Source organism: Balaenoptera acutorostrata, chromosome 13 (assembly GCF_949987535.1).
Source record: "Balaenoptera acutorostrata chromosome 13, mBalAcu1.1, whole genome shotgun sequence".
In the NCBI taxonomy this organism is placed as follows: Eukaryota; Metazoa; Chordata; class Mammalia; order Artiodactyla; family Balaenopteridae; genus Balaenoptera; species Balaenoptera acutorostrata.
In genome coordinates this window covers 74,145,809-74,165,159 of record NC_080076.1, presented here as the reverse complement: position 1 = coordinate 74,165,159, position 19,351 = coordinate 74,145,809, and the positions used below count along the sequence as shown (strand labels likewise).

General features: G+C 55.4%; 1 protein-coding gene across 1 annotated transcript; it reads left to right on the top strand.

Annotated features, from left to right (window-relative positions):
- The first annotated feature begins 12,942 nt into the window (after nt 1-12,942).
- TMEM119 (transmembrane protein 119) lies at nt 12,943-19,351 on the top strand. Its single transcript, XM_057527402.1, has 2 exons — nt 12,943-13,042; nt 17,219-19,351. Exon 2 carries the CDS (start codon nt 17,231-17,233, stop codon nt 18,077-18,079), a length of 849 nt encoding a protein of 282 aa, XP_057383385.1. The 5' UTR covers nt 12,943-13,042; nt 17,219-17,230; the 3' UTR covers nt 18,080-19,351.

The following is a 19,351-nucleotide window of genomic DNA, read 5'->3' as shown; positions in this document are numbered from 1 at the left end:
TTCTATTGAAACTTTGTTTACAAACAGGCAGCAGGCTGGGTTAGGCTCTATAAGTTAGCTTGTCCCCGACTTAAGTGTAGAGTGACCAGATGTCCCGGTTTGTTTGAGACTGCCCTGATGTTAGCACTGAAAGTCCTATATCGTGGGATATAAGACTTTCAGCTCCAGCAATCAGGACAGCGGGTGGCCCTACTTAAGCACTGAAACCCACGTGGACCCTGAGGGTCAGATCAGGGAGCCAAAGACTTAAGAGAAGTGAAGAGCCTGGCTTACTTCCTGACAGTGCCTGAGCTGGGATTCAAACTCTTGATTTTTGCTTCCCAATGCCTTTTAGTCATTTTTGTACAGGGAGAAGGACAACACACACACACACACACACACACACACACACACACACACACACACACACTTCTACCTTCTAAAACATTCATCTCAGGGGACTTTTTCTCTTCTAGAAAAATACCTCCAGGGGCCTCTTTGGGAATGCAGGACCCCTCCACTCCAGGGCATTACCTACAGAGAGAGAGTTCAGAGAAAATGTTGAATCTGAGGGGTATTGGCTGCAGCTCGGAGAGACGGGTTGGGGGAACAGGAGAGACTGGGGAAAGGCAGGAGGAACACGAAAGGCAGCAGGGCCGTGGGGGACAGAATCAGGGAGCGGAGAATTGTCTGCTTCTACCCTCCCCCACCCCACCCCTGAACCTCTAGAACAAGTGTGATACACCGGAAGTTGTGCTCAAGGTGCTTTGGCAGGGGCGCTGGTGGAGAGGGTTATCTACCGTGGGCGGGAACAGCTGACCCTGCAGAAGTCCGGTTCCTAAGGGAACAACAGGAGTTCACTTCGCCTTTGGCAGTGATCAGAAAAGTCAGGGGGGGAGCTCCACATCACGGCGGTGGGGGCCCAGAGGCTGAAGGACTTGGGGGCACATTTGGGCAGTCCCTCTGGGGTCTTGCTTCCCCGTCCGTCTGGGCAGGGAGCAGGTCTCCGCGTTCCCCTGAGGGCTCCCTGAGCGCCTCTGCTCCAGGACGTTGGTTCTCCATCTCTACTGGAAGAGGACCACCCCTCTGCCGCCCTCTCTTCAAGGTGCAGGATTTGTCAGCAGCAGGGATGGTGGGTGCTTGAAGCAGCCACCAGGGGGCGCCCGCCACCAGCTCTTGGAGCCAATGGCAGCCTGGAGCTCCCTTGGTCCAGTCTCTGAGGATGAAGGAGGGATGGTTCAAACAGGACCCAGCTCCAAACCCAGTAGGGTGCTGGTATATATTTAACAACTGGCTCCTTGGGTGGATTGGTGCCCAAGGTATGATTTGCAGTGCTTGCCAATTTCCTTGCTGTAAATGCTCCCATGGCTGATTTTGAGAAACCAGCCATTTATATGGTAGATGATACAAAAAGGTAAATAATGCCAACAGGGTAGGTAATAGTAGGATGTAGTAAAATCATGAGGAAGTGATGAGTTTTGAGTATTGAGGACCTTGGTTTTTAATATAATGTAATTTAACTGTGAAACAACTGACTCACAAAATTCTGAAAATTTGACAGCTGGCTCTCAGAAACTGGTATAGGCTGGCTCCTGCATCTCAGTGTGTCCTTTCCCTTGTCCAGACCTCCCCTTGCCCTTGAACATCACCCCCTGAATCTCCCCATCCGTCCACTGAGCATGAAAATCTGCCACATCTCCATGGATCCCCTCAAACAGCCTAGGAAGGAGGAACTAGGATTCTCCCCCATTTTACAGAAGAGGAAACTGAGGCTCATAGAGGTGAAGTCACCTGTCCCAGGTCTTACATGAGGATCTGAGATTGGAACCCAGGCCTGAATTAGAAAGCTACGTTCTTACCACTAAGTTACGCTATCCTTGAGATCACAGCGGGGTTCTGGGGGAATCCCATGCCCCAAACTCCCACCCCTGCTGACCTGTCCTGACATCTGGAAGTCCCCTGTCAGTCACCCTTTGTGGCTCCTGGTAGCTGAGGGAAGGCATTGGGACTTGGGAGAGTGATAAAGCCGAACCCAGCTTGCAGAGAGCAAGGACACAGCAGAGCTGGAACCCAGGACAGAGAGAGATGGCTGGGACAAGGAGCTGGAATTTACTGGGCACTCAGTCCATGCCCAGCCCCACGCCAAATGCTTTATCAGCCTGATCGTATTCAGGCCTCACAACAACCTGTGATGTTGGGACAATTATTATCCCACTTTACTGCTAGGGAAGCTGAGGTTCAGCAAGCTGGACCATTGGCTCTAGCAGGTTGCACTGCTAAGAAACCAGACTCTGCTGACTTCAGCTCTGGGGCAGGGAAGGAAGGAGGGTAGACAGGATATGGGGGTCAGGAGGTGGCATGCTAAATTTACTCCAGTCCCTTATCCCTTTGGAGGGGGGGCTGCCAGCCCTGCGGGTGGTTCATCTGGCAGCTGATCTGGGCAAAGGCTCCCCAGACCCTCCCTCCATATCCCACCCCCACCTGCCACTCAGCCAAGCCTTACCCGATGCCTGGGATGGGGTAAGTGCTCCATAAGCCATAGCTATTAGGATTATAAAATGCAGAAAAAAGACTGGAAGGAAGTACCCCAAATTATTGAGAGATTAGCCATCGAGTGTGGGATTATAGGTGAATTTTATTTGCTTCTTTCGACTTTTCTGTGTTTTCCTAATACTTTTCAGTGGACGGAACAAAACCATAAGTGTTTAGGAAGTCTGGGGGTCCCAGGTCTCCCCAGCTAGTGAGTAAAGGCATCGTTCTTTAGCTATTAATGCCCACACAGGAAGGCTCTGAGCTTGTGGTCCTCACCTGGGGGCGACTTTGCCACCCCAGGGGACATCTGGCAATGTCTGGAGATACTTTTGATTGTCGCTACTTGGGGGAACATTGCTGGCATCTAGCAGGTGGTCAGGGACCCTGCTAAACATCCTGCAGTGCACAGGACAGCCCCACACAGCAAAGAAGTGTCTTGTCTGAATGTCAGTGGTGCTGAGGTGGAGAAACCTTGCTTTTCCCACTCGACAGTGAGAGCCCCACGGAGCTCCCCTTCTCAGAAGTTTTTGGAAACCCAGAGGGACCTCTGTGTGGCCGTGAACTTGGTTGTTGAGCGTCCTTTTGGTGGCTGGAAAGCTGTAGCCCTAGCTGCCCAGGCTCTTGCCACTTGGGGGGCCCGCAGAGCCAGTGCCCCATGCCTGAGGCTGGCAAAATAAGGATGCTGTTGCTGAGCCTGGCAGGGGGACAGCCTTGGAATTGCTTTTCCTAGGAAAGAAGGAGAGAGGAACAGGCCCAGGGCAGGAGACTGGAGAACCAAAGGGGCAAAGCCTAGTCTCTTTCCCGGGCACATGAACCCTGCAGGGGGGTGGGGCATGGGCAGATGAATCAAGGTCCTCTCCTGTCTCAGCACTGCTTCTGGGCTGCCCCCTCCCTTGGGGAAGCCCTTCCAGGAGACCCTGTTGTCCTGCCTTGTGTCTGGCCTCTAGGCCCCCTAGAGGGACAGGCTTCAAGGGATTTCCCCCAGAGTTTCAGTGGCCCCTCAGCAAATCACTGGATACAAATGAATCTGTAGGACAGTGGGGTACCTAATTCCACCAGTTGAAGCTTCTGGAACACGACTCCTTTCCTGCTTGGACCCCCATATCACCTATTGACAAACGTGTTGGCTGGATGAGTGCAAGAAAACTGTCATCTCTCATTCTCACTCTGCTCCGGCCCCATGAGACTTTTTGTTCTTTCTTCCTCACATGCTCCTGCCCCAGGACCTTTGCACTTGCTATTCCTCTGCCTGGTATCCTCTTCCCAGATGTCTGTGTGACTGGCATCTTCTCATTCTTTACGCCTCAGCTTGAATGTCGCCTCTTCAGAGGGGCCCTCTCTGCAGCCCTGCCCCCAGTTTTTCTTGAGGACAACCCCATTTTCCCCTTCCAGGTACAGATGACCATCTGGAGAGACGTTATTGATATATGGACTTTTGCTGTGCAAGGGCGGAGGCCTCTGTCCCTCACGTTCACTCTCTCCTTTTCACTGCACAGAGCCTGGCACACAGTAGGGGTTCAGGAAACATTTACTGAATGAACAAATGAGCAAGGAAGGCTGGCGAGGGTGTGAGAATGGAAGCAAGGCCATGTGACTGGCAAAAATCTAAGCGCCAAAGGCAGAAATCAAGGGAGCCTTAGGTTTGAGGCTCAGAGTCAGGCAGGCTGGGCTCGAATCCCCGCTCTGCTGTTTACAAGTTGCTGGACGTTGGGCAACTCTAACCTCTTGGAGCCTTAGCTTGCACACCTGAGAAATGGGGAGAACAGTCCTTGCTATTCGTACGGCTCTGACATGGCTGGCACACTGCAGGGGCCCAGCTGGGGCACACCCTGGAGGGATAGTCCCTGGCTATGGGGCAGGCGTGGACCCTCTGAGGGGAACTGTGGGGCCTCCACGTCCCCCCAAGGCCTGTCCCCCCAGCCCCTGTGGTTTGCCTAGCAACACCCGCCCTGTTGAGCTCGCCGTCTTTTGGCCTAAAATTAGCTCACAAATTCCTTGGCTGCCTGGTTGGTGCTTCCAACCGACAATTCAAACCAGATGTTTCCAGCTGTCGGGGGCCCTTCCCCCATGGCCAGCGCCTGCGTGTGCCCCGGGGAGGTCGGACCCTACCCAGGAGAGCTCAATCCGCGACACGCACTCAGGGGCCCCGGCAGCAGGGCAGCGGGAGCGGGAGCCAGCCTGGGCCTCTGGGCTCACCCCTCCAAGGATGGCGGCCTCCTCGCCGGCTGACCTGCTGGTGGGTGAGGGCTGGGGTGGGTAACTGCTCTGCCCTTTTCCATCCAGGAAACTTATGGAGCACCTGCTGTATGCCAGGCCTCTGTATTCGCTGCTGTCCAATGCTGTGAGGAAGATTGTCAGTCCGAGGTGCCACCTGTGTTGCTGTTGTTATTATTAGTGTGTGTATTTAGCGCCAGGTACCAAGGCTCATTGCATTCTCACAGTAACCCAAGGAAGTGAGTGTTACTATTACCCCCATTTTACAGATGAGCGAACTGAGGCCCAGAGTGGTGGGATGACTTAGCCCAAGGTCACCCAGCTCTGAAGCAGCAGAACCCAGAGGTCCCTGAAGGGCAGGTGGTCTCAGCTCACTCTAGGTGTGTTTTGCCTCCTTGCTGTCACCCCCATGTGGCCCTGTCCCTCCTGGTGGATGGATCTGGGGGGTGTGGAAGACCCTCTCTGTCAGGCTGTCCCTGGGCTCAGGTGCAGAAGGCTGACTCGTGGCAGCTGCCAGGAGAGGTGGTTCATTAGGGAGCCCCGGGAGCCAAGTTTCTGGTCCCAGCTGAGTCAGAAGCCAGTGGCCAGGGGAGAGCTGGGGGTCTGCATGGGCTTCGCAGGGGCTTTATGTGGAGCCCCTTCCCCTCCCCAGAGGTGGGACCCAGAGCCCTCTCTTGGTGAGGGTCCTCAAGAGAAAGGGTACGTGTGTGTGTGTGTATGTGTGTGCGTGTGGCATCGGGGATAAAGAGGAGAGGGGATTGATGCAGGGGGAGGAGAGGCTTTCACACACATGGGGAACCATGGTTGGCCTTCACTCATAGAGCCAAAGCCCCTGCAAATGCAGGGGCCCGATCTGGACCTGGTGCCCTCTGACCTCACTTCCTCCTACTCTCTCTTCGCTCACTCACTCTGCTCCAGCTTCATCGGACACTTCTTTTCCACGCCTTGAAAATGCCAGGCGCCCCCTACCTCAGGACCTTTGCACTTGCTCTTCCCTCTGCCTGGACCACTCTTCCTCTGATCATCTCCCTCACTCTCTCACATCCTTCAGGTCTTTGCTTGAACATCAGCCTTTCCCTGCTTTATTTTCCTCCATACCCCTTACCAGCATCTTCCATACTGTATATAATTACCAAGTTATCTTTTTAACCATTTTCCAGTCCCACTAGAATGAAAGCTCTGTGAGGACAGGAATTTTCATCTGTGTTGTTCTCTGCTGTAGCTCCAGTGCTTGGAAAGTGTCTGGCACATAGTATGTGCTCAATAAGGATTTGCTGAGAGAGAGAGAGAGAGAGAGAGAGAGAAGGAAGAAAGAGAAGGGGAGGATAGGAAAGAAGAAAGAAGGAGGGGAGAAGAGGAAAGATGGGAGAGAGGGAAGACGGGACAGACGATCTCAGTGTAAAGTGAGGGGACAGAGAGCAGGAGACACATGAGATGATGTACTGTTTGAGTGACTTAGGGGCCCTGAAGTCCAGCTCCAAGCCCTCCCCACTTTGCCCCTCTGCTCAAAGACAGGCAGGCCCCCCAACCCAGTTCCAACGGTGCTGCAAAGGCAGTTCAGAAGAATCATCTCAATTCCTGCTCGTGATGGAGGGTGGGGCTGGGCAGCGGGGGCTCCTGGGGAGTGCCCGCCCGAGGGCACCCCGTGGGCAGCTGGCAGAGCAGGAGAGCAAGGCCAGGTCTGCAGCCGGTGGTGCGTGTTTACATTGCTGCCCTCCGAGATGGCTCCCACGTGGGGTGCGCGGAGCTGCTCCTTGCACAGGGCCCTGGGGAATGTAAATGTTTACAAGGCAGCGTGCAGCTGGCCAGGCCACCATGGCCACAGGAAGCCAAGGATCCTACCGGCTCTGGTGTGTCCCCCCCACCCCCGCCCAACAAAAAAGAGAGAGATGCAGTGTTCTTAATTTTTAAAGAAAACTTTGAGTCATAACCTACGTAAAGCACGACCATCTGAAGTGCGCAGCTTGATTTTTCTGTGTGCACGTGCCCACGTAACCGCCACCCAGACACTGTACCTCTGCAGCCCCAGAAGTTTCCTTTGTGTCTCTTTCCAGTGAACACCCCCCAAGGGTAACTGCTTTTCTGACTTCTGTCCCCATAGCTTAGTTTTGCCTTTGTTCTAGAACTTCCTGGAAATGGAATCACCCAGTCTGTGTTCGACTGGGTCCCTTTCTTTTGCTTGGTGTGTCTATGAGATTCATCCAAATTGTCCACCTCCCATCTTTTCCTTCCACTGGGGGAAAGTGTCCACTGCATGGACCACAGTCTGTTCATCCATTCTCCTGTTGGTGGACATTTGGGTAGTTGCCAGGTTTTTTTGCTATTACGGATAAAACGACTATGGACATTTTTGTCTTCGTGTGAATGTGTGTTTTCATTTCTCTTGGGGAAATACTGAGAGAAGAAGAGCTTGCTTCTTCTCTCATCTGGCAAGCACATGGTTAACTTGATAAAACCCACCAGACTGTTTTCCAAAGTGGCTGTGATATTTTTCTCCCCCCGTGGTGGTAGGTTGTTTGCTGGGGTGGGCAAACAAGTGGGAAATTCACTTAGAATCACAGAGCGAGAGAGGTTGGAGGAGCCTCCGCTGACCCTTCCTGGTGCAGGAAGGGAAACTGAGGCCCAGGTCACACAGTGCATGAGGGGCAGAGCCAGGAGCGAAGAAGGCAAGTCTCTCAATTTCAAAGCTCGAACGACTCCTTGGTGAGAACCGATCAACACCCCGTCTGGATTCCCTGGAAGAGGCCTTGTGCCAAGCCCTTTTCCAACACAGGGCCTTTGCATGTGCTGTTTGTTTCCTTGGCCCGGGAAGCTGTTCCTCCTGCTCCCTGAGTGCTTGATTCCTCTTATCCTCAGATGTCAGTGCTGATACCTCTTCCAGGAAGCCAGCGCTGACCACAGTTGCTAAAATAGCTGCCCGGACACCTGCCCCTGCCCCTTCCCAAGCTATTTCCTGTCTCCTCGGCCTTTTTATCTCCTTGATAGCATTTTGCAGTGTTAGGTTGTCTTTCTGAATTGCCAGCTGACTTGCTTCTCAGCTGTCTCCCCTGATAGGAGCTCCCTGAGACAGAGCAAAATTATGTCAGTGAATCCCCTCCCTGGGCCTCAGTTTCCCCATCTATAACATGGTCGGGTTGGACTAGAGTCATTCAGCCGGTGGAGGGGCATTTACTGAGCACCTACTGTGTTCCAGGCACTGGTGCTGGGGATACAGTGACAGAAAAAGCCCTCGCTCTGGACCAGAGAAGCTGACAGTCTAGAGGCACATGGAAACAGGCTTTTACAGGCCAGTGTACTCTAGGCAGGGAACCGGGGGTGCCGGAGCATAGAAAAAGCTGCTGATCTCCCTCCGCAGAGGCTGGGGTTCAGGGAGGGCTTCGTGGAGGTGGTGATGACTGAGCTACAAGATGTGCAGGTGGGTGAGGCACGGGGGCCCGTGGAGGGCAGCACTTCAGGCAGAGGGAACAGCCCGAGCGGAGGTGCATCAGCATCTGTCTCATTCGCAGCTCTCTCTGGGCCCTGTACAGTTCCTGGCACATGGAGACACTTGGGAAAGAGCTAGGGAATAAAAGAACATGTCTCGTTTACAGATGGGGAAACTGAGGCCTGGGGAGGTTTCACACACACTCTGCCTCCTTGGAGCCCCCGACTGGAGGCCCCTGCTCCATGGGTGTCCCTCTGAAGGCCAGGCCTGTGCTGTGATGGGGCTGTAGCCTGGGCCTCTCAGCCACATGAAAGGCTTGGGATATTTTTGCCCGGAGAGCAGGCCCCAGTGGCTTTGGGGGCTGTATAATTAGAAGTGGCTCTGAGCCCACAAGAGGCTGGAGCTGGGGGCTGCGGTGGGCCAGGCGGCCCGCCCCAGGCTCAACCCGGGGAGGACTCTGGCAGAGACTCAAGTCCGGGTGAGGTTTTCCCTCCTCCTCGGCCCTGGCTGTTCAGCGGGGTTGGGGGGAGCACGGTGGGCACAGGGTGGGGTCTCTGAATCGTTTCAAGGCTGGGCAGACGACCCATTGCTCTCTGCCTCTGAACATGCAGGTTGCAAGCGAGTGGCCCGGCCCCCTCCATGCCCCAGGCCTGCCCTTGCCTTGGAGCCATGGTGCTGCGGGCTGTGGGGGTCACCCGGGCCAGACCCCGCAACAGGTCCTGGAGCTGGAGAATGTGGACCGGTGAGTCCCTCAGGATGGATGAGGAGTGGGTGGAGCCTGGGAATGTGAGAGTGGAGGGCAGAATGGTCATTGACATGGCATCAAGCATTTATTGAGCACCTACTGTGTTCCAGGCACTATCCTAGATGCTGGAGTTATGGCGGTATGCAAAACAGGCAAAGTTTCCGGACCCCATACACCTAGTTCATCTATTCAGTAATCTTCAGGAACTGCTCTGAAGGTGCTGGGTTCCTGTCTACCTCAGGGCCTTTGCATGTGCCATTCTCACTGCTAGGAATCCTGTCACACCCTTGCCTTCCTAAATACCTCCTCATCTTCACGAGTGACTCTACTTTCACCTCCTCATGGAGGTCCCCAGGAGCTCCAGGACCAGACTAGTCCCCCCAGACTGGCCTCCCATAGCCCCAGAAATGCCCCATCCCAACTCTTAGGTCAGTTTGCAGTCAGATATTCATTTCTTTGTTTACTTGCTTATTGCAGGTCTCCTCTCTTGGTGCCTGTGTTTGCTCATCACTGTTTTCCAGGGCCTGACACTGGGCTGGGTGTAAAATCAATGCTCAAGAAATGTTTGTAGAATGAATAAAATTTAGAAGGTTACAGCATTGGAATCTTACCGCTGGCAGGCTTGTGGTGGGCATCTAGACTGACCCCACATTTAGCTGCAACCCAGAGAGGGGCAGAGGTTTGCCCAGCCACCCACAGCTGATGCATGAGGGGGGGTTGGAACTCAGGGATCCTTCTTTCTGCCATCAGTGACCGACATTTCGCTCTTCTGTACTCAGGTAGAAAGTTGAGATGTTTGGTTTAAGTGTGTCTTTGTGTGTGTGTGTGTGTGTGTGTGTGTGTGTGTGTGTGAGAAACATGGTCTGATAGCACTTTAACGGGGTCACCAGCCTGGCAATTTCACTTCCAGCTAAGACACAGAAGGACTGGTGAAGAAGCAAGGGCTCTGATCCCCAACATGCTGTTGGATCCCAGGTAGGTCACACCGCCATGAACCGCAGTTTCCACATCTGTTGAATGGGCTTTGCTTACTCATTCACCTCTCTCCCCCCAAGGTCTTCTGGAACCCGCTGGGTTTGAGGCACAATGATAGGCTCTATGGGGGGAGGAAAACCCAGTGCTTTGGAGGGTGGAGGATTCCAGCCAGCTCTGCAGGGAACAAGTAATCATAGGCAACCGTAGTGTGAGAGACAGAATAATGCCCTCCCGCGAACCCCCCCCCCCAAAGATGTCCACATCCCAATCCCTCAAAACTGTAATATGAGTATGTCACCTTACCTGGCAAAAGGGATTTGCAGGTGTGATTACGTTAAGGCTCTTAGGGAACTGATCCCGGATTATCTGGGTGGGTCCAGTATCATCACAAGGGTCCTTAAAAGTGGAAGAGGGATTGGAAGAGAGAACCAGAGAGGTGGCAGCGTGAGAACTCAGACCCTGCAGCTGACTCTGAAGATGGAGGAAGAGGACTGTGAGCTGAGGAATGCAGGCAGCTTCTAGAAGCTTGAAAAGGCAAAGACTCAGATTCTCCCTGTGAAGACTCTGGGATAAACAGAGCCCGGCCGACACCTTGATTTTCGCCCAGTGAGACCCATTTCTGACTTCCAGCTGCCAGAATGCTAAGATAATAATGGTGTGTGGTTTCAAGTCACCAAGTTTGTCATAATTTGTTATAGCAGCTGTAGGAAACTTATACACTTGGCACCTGGCCAATGCTTTTATATTGTCCAGCACGTTTACACCCTCTGACTCCTGATTTTCCCAGCAGCCTTGTGAACAGAAGAAATTCTCTATCCTCATTTTTTTTTTTTTAACTATTTTTTTTTTAATTTTATTTATTTATTTATTTATTTATTTATTTTTTATTTATTTATGGCTGTGTTGGGTCTTTGTTTCTGTGCAAGGGCTTTCTCTAGTTGTGGCAAGTGGGGACCACTCTTCATTGCGGTGCGCAGGCCTCTCACTATCGCGGCCTCTCTTGTTGTGGAGCACAGGCTCCAGACGCGCAGGCTCAGTAATTGTGGCTCACGGGCCTAGTTGCTCTGCGGCATGTGGGATCTTCCTAGACCAGGGCTCGAACCCGTGTCCCCTGCACTGGCAGGCAGATTCTCAACCACTGCGCCACCAGGGAAGCCCTCTATCCTCATTTTACAGATGATGAAAGAGGCTCCCCATGGGGCAGGACCTGGTGAAGGCAGACCTAGAACCTGGGGCTCTCTGTCTCCGGTCTGGGACTGCTCTGGCCCCAAAGGAGGAACACAGAATGGGACCGCAACTTAGTCTGGGGCCTCTGGGCCACCCGTGCTGGAAGCAGGCCCCGTTCAGGTTGGTTGTACCTCTGCCCCTTGATCTCTTGGGATCCGATTCCCCTCAGCCCGCAGACTATTGGGGCAGGGGCTCCTCCTCAGGCGGTGGGCCCTGGGGCAGGTCTGGCCGCTCCTGCTCACCTGCCATCTGGTCTAAGATGGGGCTGGGACACCCCCTGGCCATCTTCAGGAGGGCTCAGCTGTTACAACATGTCTGTGGGCGGCCACTTGCCCCAGGGGGCATGTGAGCACATGAGTGTTTGTGTGTGTGTCCATTGGTGGACGGCTCCCCATTCCCTTAGGATGCAAGGTTTGGGGTGATCTCAGAGAAGATGGGAAATTTTCTGGTTCTATTTTCCAAACAGCTACCCCTTCTTTGAGCAGGTGAGTCGTGGCTGCTGGGACCACAGAAGGGAATAGTTACAACCTAGCGCCCTGGTTCCTAAAGGGTGGTCATGACCTGTTCGTTCACACACTCCCCCTGCTCCAAACCTTCACTGGCTCCCTACTGCCTCGTGGATGAATGCCATTCTGAGACTTTAGCCCTGCCCTGGTGACTTCTCCCACCCTAATCATCAGCTCCTCCCTTTCATCCACTTCATGCTCTAGCCCCGTTTAATTACAGCCCCTTGTCCGTGTGTGGCGTTCCCAGCCACCTGCCTTTATCCACACTGGTCCCTCCTCCTGGGATGCCCTTCCTGGGTCTCCTCTTGCTGGGACTCTGCTCATTCACAGCCACATCCTCTAGGGCGACTTCCTTGCCTCTTTCTCTCAGGGGATCTCTCTCCGTCCTGGGCTTCCCCGAGCCCTTGGCCTCTCTCCTGCCACAGACCCATTTCTGTTTTGTAAAAAAATAATTTACATACATGTGCTTCTCCTTGGAAGTCTGCGAGCTTCTTGAGGGCTGGGCTGTGTCTGATTACTTCTGAAATCTGCTCAGCACAGGACCTGGTGCTCTACAGGTGTTCATTAAGCATTTGATGGATGAATGAATGAATGGTGCAGGAATGAATGAATGCAAAGGACTACTGTCCCACTGGATTCCTCAGGTCTGCCAGAGGGCCTGGTACCCTGGGTGAGCCTCTTGAATTCACCCTGCCTCACTTTCCCCACCTGGGAAATGGGGCCACGACTCCTGCTCTGGCCATTCCATTGGGGTATCACAAGGCCACAGATCTCACAATGTTAGAGCCATAGGGAACCCAGAGGGCTTCCCACCCACCCCTGCAAATGGGGAAACAGAGGCCTGCCGAAGGAAAGGGCCTGACCAGGGCCAGACAGTGGGTGCCAGGACTCGCTCCCTGACTCAGGCCTGACCCTCCATGCATCCCTTAAACGCAGCCCAGCTCCCACTCAGCACTCTGAGCCTCGGAAAACCTGAGTCACAGCTGGAACCAAGTGTGGGGAATTTTCCTCCTCATTTTCAGGGACCTCGGAACCTCCCTGGCCTCATCCCCTTCAGAAGGGGAGGCAGGATCCCAGCTCTCTGGGCCGTGGGCGCTCCACAGCACGGCCCTGTCTGTGTGTCTGTCGTCCTCAGACTGCCCTGGGGACCGGCGGTCAGGGAGGAAGTGCCCCATCTGGTGTCCCCGGGGCGTGGAGGGGACGCCCACGGGCGTGAGCAAGGGGGGACTGTGTGTGGCCGAGCTTGGCCCCGCCCCTGCCCCTGTCCCCACCCCAAACCCACTTAATGAAATCAAGCTGGCCCCGCCGAGGGGAGGGAGGGAGGCGGGAGGAGGCGGGAGGGAAGGGGCGGGCGGGCGGCAGCCAGAGCCGCGGCCACAGGGCACTGCCACGGACTTGCTCTGCTCCACCTGGCGGGACACACTGTGTGAGGAGGCACTGGTGAGTCCTGGGGGCCCCTCCTCTCTCCAGGGAGCCTGGTGTGTCTTGGAGTTTAGGGGGCCAGTGTGAGTGCTTTGGGGGGCTTCTCTAAGTATGTGTGAGCTTTGGGGCTGTGTTGCATGCTGCCTACTTGTGCGTGATCTGCGCTAAGGGGGCGGGTGGCGGGATGTGTGTGCACCTTGGATGCTGCCCGAGTGCAGTGCTGGGTTGGCCGGAGTGTGGGTTGTGTGCAGTTGTGTGTGGGCAGTTGGGGTCTTGCTGCAGGGGGTGTGTTGTTCTTGGAGAGTGGGCACCAGGGTAGGTGCTCCCAGGGTCTGCGGGCGGGTGGTATGGATGGGGGTGGTCCCGTCCGTGGGGATACACGGGGGGGCGGTCAGGGGGTGCATATGTGCACACGTTGTCAGAGAACCAGCCCGTTGTGTGTCCACGTGTGTTCTCTGTGTATCTGTGCTGGTGGGCAATCTGGGGTGTCGAGATGTTATGCGTCTGTGTCTTTGTGCCTGTGTTGTGTCTGTGTATTGTGTGCCCGTGCTGCTGCTGCTCTGCGTGTGTGTGTGTGTGTGTGTGCGTGTGCGTGTGTGTGTGTGCGCGCGTGTGTGTGGATTTTGAGCCTTCAGCACCGCCGTCCCTCCCCAGGTCTCCCATCCAAGGGGCCCAGGTCCCTGTCCTCGGCTGCCCTGGAGCAGGGGTGCAGAGCTTCAGCCAGAACCCCTCTCCACAAGGCCACTAACTGAAGCCAGGTTTTTGTGGACCACCCCTCCCCCCCTGGCCACCAGTCTCTGAATGGGGGTGGGGCAGCCACTCTGGCCCATCAGTCTCAGGTTCTGGGGAACTTGGCCTTAGGGATGGATTTACCTCATCTGCCTATTCCTGACCTCAAGTGGGGCTATCACATTTGAAAACAATAAACTCTGAGTGAGCTGGGCTCTGAAAAGAGTCCCTGCTCCCAGCCAGGAGTCCTGGATAGTCACGTGGTGCCACTAATTGCCATCTACACTGTGCCAGCCGCTGCTATTTCTTGTCCTAACAATAGTCCAGGAAGGTGGCCTTATCCCCATTGTACAGATGTGGAAACCGAGGCTCAGAGAGGTGATCTGCCTGGCCTCAAGACACACAGCTGGGAAATGACCTCCTCCCAGGTATTCGGAGCCGCCTCTCCAGTCAGGCTCTGCCCTGACTGGCTGTGCGACCCTGGGCAGGCCTTTCCCAGTGTTGGGCCTGGGTTTCCTCTTGGGTTAAACAAGAGGGGATGGCCTGACCCCACCTCTTAATGGCCTGTGAGTTTCCACATCCTGGAAAAAATGAGGACGCAGGGAGGAGGTGGGGGCAGCTGATGGGCAGAACGATCATTTCAGAGCAGCCCAGGCCAGGGTACCCATTCTACAGATAGAAGACTGAGGCCCAGAAGGGTCAGGGGGCTCATCAAGCAGGGTCACACGGCCATCTCCTGTGAGGCCCGGCCGGCTCCCCGCACTTTGCCTGCACCTTTCCCCCGGAGCCCTGAGGGGAGGGTTGTGGTGGGTGTGAGGGACTCTGAGAGTCGGGGTCTCAGCCTTTAAGATCCAGAGGTAGTTTGTGTGGCCTCTTTCCTTATCCTCTGCCCCTGCCCCCAAGGATCCAGGGGAAAGGAGGACTTTTCTCTGTCCGACTCACTGCCGCACATTCATGTGTGTGCATGTGTGCGTGTGCGTGTGTGTGTGTGTGCGCACGTGTCTGGTCCTGGATTCCTCACTGGCCACTCAACAAGATTTCACTCCACGAGGTAAAAAAGTTGCTCTTTCCTGGAGAATGGCGGGAGACAATGAGCAAATTTACACATCAGGTGAGGATAATCATCGTTTGTGACTTGGGGTGGGAAAATGTTGGCTGGTCCTGCATCTCTGCTGGGGTAGAAATGTGGCTGCTTCTGAATTTCACCTTCCCTCGGGCAGCAGCTGCTCTGCACCAGGCACTTTCTGAACGTGATCTCATCCGGTCCTAACAGCTCAGGGAGGCAGGCCCTGTGCTCACCTCCTCACCCTGCCCCCAGTTTGCAAATGGGGAAAGTGAGGCCCAGAGGGGCCGGGCAGCCAAGCTAGACCCAGATGGAGCTAGGATTCTAATCCTGGCCTAACCGGCCTTATCACTCTGCTGCCTGCGGAGCTTCAGTACAGAAACTTCACAGCCGTCCCCCCAGGAAAGGTCCCTGGTCTTCAGGCCCCACTGGTCAGAATTGCCGTCTATGGTGAGAAGTTTCAGCTGCCGCCGTGAAAGGTCTCTCCCGGGCTTGACACAAGGCGGAAGGCAGGGAGGTGACTGGCAAGAGACAAAAACCCCCAAGATCAAAGCTGTTTGTAGGAACATTTGCTAACAAGTGTCAGAGAGTGGAGGGCCCAGGAAGGCTCCTAAGCTTCGTGGAACATCTCAGATCCTGGTTCCAGCTGACAAGTGATGTCAACCAGTGATGGAGCCCATTCCTGGGCCAGCCTTAGGCACGTGAGAGAGAGTGCGCTGGGTGTGTGTGTGATTCTCAGAGTCACAAAGAAGAAGGTTCAAATCCCAGCTCTGACACTTAGCATCTGTGTGTCCTTGGGCAGGTGCCTGTCTGTCTCTGAACCTCTGTTTCCCCATCTGAAAAATGGAGACAATGTTAGTGCCCAGGGCTTCTTTGGAATTGCACCCACAAAAGGGGCTCAGATGAGTAACCCGTGATAAAAGTACACGGTGACCAACTCATTTAAAATGAACCCCTGGGTGAGTGTTGCCTCATTTGATGTCCTGGGAATTATCTTTTGTGTTTTGCCATCTGAGCCACTTTGTCCAAATTCGTGTCACATCAGGAGGCCCCAGGTCACTTGGAACAAGCCACTCAGTGGCCCCGTGTCATTCCTACAACATCTTCTGAATCCCCAAGTCAGCATGAGTTGGTACTATCACCCACTTTATGGAGCTGGGCCTGAGGCCTGGGCACTCAAGGGGACCTGCCGTCAAGATGTTGGGCACCTGACTTCCTGCTCCAGCCCAGGAACTCACTGTGTGGCCTGGGGCCTGCCCCTTGCCTTCTCTGGGCCTCTGTCTCCCCATTTCCATCCCCTGGAGAGGGCACCTCAGTCAGGGGATCGTGAGGCTTTTCCATCTTGGCACTTGTAGCCCCATCCAGAGTCCTGGGCCCTCTTCTGGGTCGGGCAGAGGCTCTCAAGGGGTAGCCTGGGGGGCGCAGGAAGGGGTTCCTGGGTTTGTCTGAGAGGCCAGGCTGACTCACACTGGCTGGGAGATGTACTGCTTTAGAAGCCGGACTCCTCCGTAAAGCTGGGCCATAAGGAATTTATTAGTCAGCCAGGCTGTCTGGGCCGGGGAGGGTCTGGGGGGTTCACGTCGGGAGCAACCTTCCAGTGGGGGGAGGGAGGTGCGGGGTTCATCTGGATCCCATTTGGTGGCGGCCATAGGACTTAGGCTCCAGCTTTGTTCCAGGCACGAGGGTTCCCTCTGGGCCTCCAGGCCCTGCTTTGAGCCTTGAGGTGGGGGTTAGCCATGGGGCACATGCTCACACAGGCCTCTGCTGAGCTCAGAATCTGGATGCTTCAAAACCTATGAATCTTCCAGAGACGGGACCGCAGAGGAGCTGGGAGCAGCGAGGATGGCTTCCCAGAGGAGGGGGTCAGCTCTCTCAGTTACTCACTGAGCCCTACCATCCTCTCTCCCTCTGTGCCTGCATCCAAACCCCAGCTCTTCCTTAGCAAGTCACTTAATCCCTCTGAGCCTCAGTTTCCTCACCTGGAAAATGGGGAGAATGTAGTACCTGCCCTATTGAGCAGTTCTCAGGATTCAATGAGAAATTCCATGTAAGAAATGTAAAATAGTGCCTGGCACATGGCAAGCAATGAAAGGGTAAGTTCTTATTCATTCAGCCAACTCCATCAAGATGTGTTTATTGAGCACTTGCTGTATACCAGGTATGATGCAAAACCCTGAGGGTGCCGAGATAAATAAGATTTAGCCCTTGCCCTCCGGAAGCTCACAGTGAAGTCGGAGGGACCAGTGTAAACCCCGGGATGGGGTCCATTGTATGGTGGGGAGGCTCAGGCCCGGGGAAGGGAAGCGACTTGCTGGAATAGGTTCTGTGTCTGCCGCACCTCCTCAGGGTCCCCTGAGCCTGGGGTCCCAGCCTGACGTCTCTCCTGCCTTGCTTCCCCACAGGTTCCAGGCAACATGGTTTCTGCGGCAGCCCCCAGCCTCACTGTGTCTCTCCTGCTGCTCCTGCGGGTCCTGCCCGTGGCGTCCTACTCCGTGTCCCTGCAGGCCACCTTCCTGGAGGACACAGGGGGCAGCGGGGAGGCCGAGGGCGCGTTGGCCTCCTCCCCGAGCCTCCCGCCGCCCCGGACCCCAGCCCTCAGCCTCACGTCGGTGGGGCCCCAGCTCACGCCCCTGGCGGGCCCCAAGCCCCCCACCAACTTCCTGGACGGCATCGTGGATTTCTTCCGCCAGTACGTGATGCTTATCGCCGTGGTGGGCTCGCTGGTGTTCCTGCTGATGTTCATCATCTGTGCCGCTCTTATCACCCGCCAGAAGCACAAGGCCTCTGCCTACTACCCCTCATCTTTCCCTAAGAAGAAGTACGTGGACCAGAGTGACCGGGCCGGGGGCCCCCGGGCCTTCAGCGAGGTCCCCGACCGGGCCCCTGACGGCCGGCCTGAGGAGGCCCTGGATTCCTCCCAGCAGCTCCAGGCTGACATCCTCGCCGCCACCCAGAACCTCAAGTCTCCCGCCAGGGCCGCCCCGGGCATGGGAGACGGAGCCAGGATGATGGAGGGCAAGTTGGAGGAAGAGGAGGAAGGCAGCCGGGAGGCAGACCAGGAAGCCCAGGGACATGGGGTCCCGGCAGAGAAACCAGAGGTGCCGCCAGAGGAGCCCTGCTCAGCGCAGGCGGATGGGGCTCTGGCAGCCGTTGAAGGTCAAGGGGAGCCAGAAGCAGCTCCCTCATTAGCCCTCGAAGCTGGGGGCCCAGCTGGTTCCCTCGAAAACCCCTGTGCTTGCGGCAGTGTCCCCCCCAGCATCTAACAGGCCTCTAGGGCTGCCGGCCCTGATTGTCGGACCCCTGGTGGTCACCTCTTTGGGCACAGAAAGGTCCTCGGCCCTGACCGTGCTCTGACACCCCCTACTCGGCCACTCCCCGCTGCAAATCCCGGCATGTCTGATCCTACTACAGCAGGCAGAGATGCTGGTCTCTGTTCCACCCTCAGGAATCTCATCGACTTCGAGAACATTTGTCCCTGCAGCCCCAAGGGCTACATCCCAAAGTACAGCTCCTCTGGGGAGATGGGGCTGAGGATGTGTCCCCGTCACAGGCACGTCCGCTGGGAAACATATGTCTCAGGTCCCTTGTGACAATGCAAACATCGCTGCTTTCCATTGAGGTAGGAAAGAGAAACAGAATAACTAGGAGTTTTGGAAGAGTTTGAACAGATGGGAGATTCAGAGGGGCCTGGGGTTGAAGCAGGTAGAGGTACCGCAGAAGATCAGTCAGGAAGCTTCCGTGAGGGGTCCTGCACCGATCACGACAGGTTCCTAAGTGAGCATTTCCCAAACTGGGTTCCCTGGAAGAAAGATTTTGAGGTCCAGTGAATGAATTGAGGAAACATTGCTTCTCTGCTCTGCATACCCCTCTTGGAGCACCCCAAGGCTCTGACAAGTCCCGCAGTAAAGGTGCCCATGGAATCTGATTTTGCTTAGCCTTTCCCAAAAAGCTTTTGGCCGCGGAGTACTTTTGTTTTTGTTTTACAGCTACAGAGTAAAATCCTGAAGAGAACACTCTGGAAGTTACAGCTCCAGATGTTCTCCAGGGCGCCCCCTCCCCAGTTCCTGGTTGGTCCGGGGTGAAGGCTGTGGAGGTGGAGGCTCAGCCTCTCAGGGGCTGCCTCTCATCCTGCTACTGCTGCGGGCATGGGGCAAATGAATTGAACTTTCTTGCCAGGGCCCCAAGGCAACCTAGAAGTGGTGGCGGGCAGGGCTGTGTGTGAGGGGACCCCACTCTGGGGGAATCTGAGGGGATCAGGGAGGGTTTCCAACAGGCTGGAGCAGGGGGGCCCTGACCCCCTGCCCTTCACACACACACACACACACACACACACACACACACACACACATATCTGGCAGCCTGTGCCCATAGCATTCTTTAGTCTTCGACAAGGGAGCCTGAGCTCCGTCCTGATTTGGGGAGGCTCTGGGGGGGGGGTCCTCTTCCCCATCCCTCCGTCCGCCCTCCCCCCAACCTCTGCACAACTCTCCAGGTGCTGGGATATAACAAACTAGCACAATAAACCTTTATTCTGG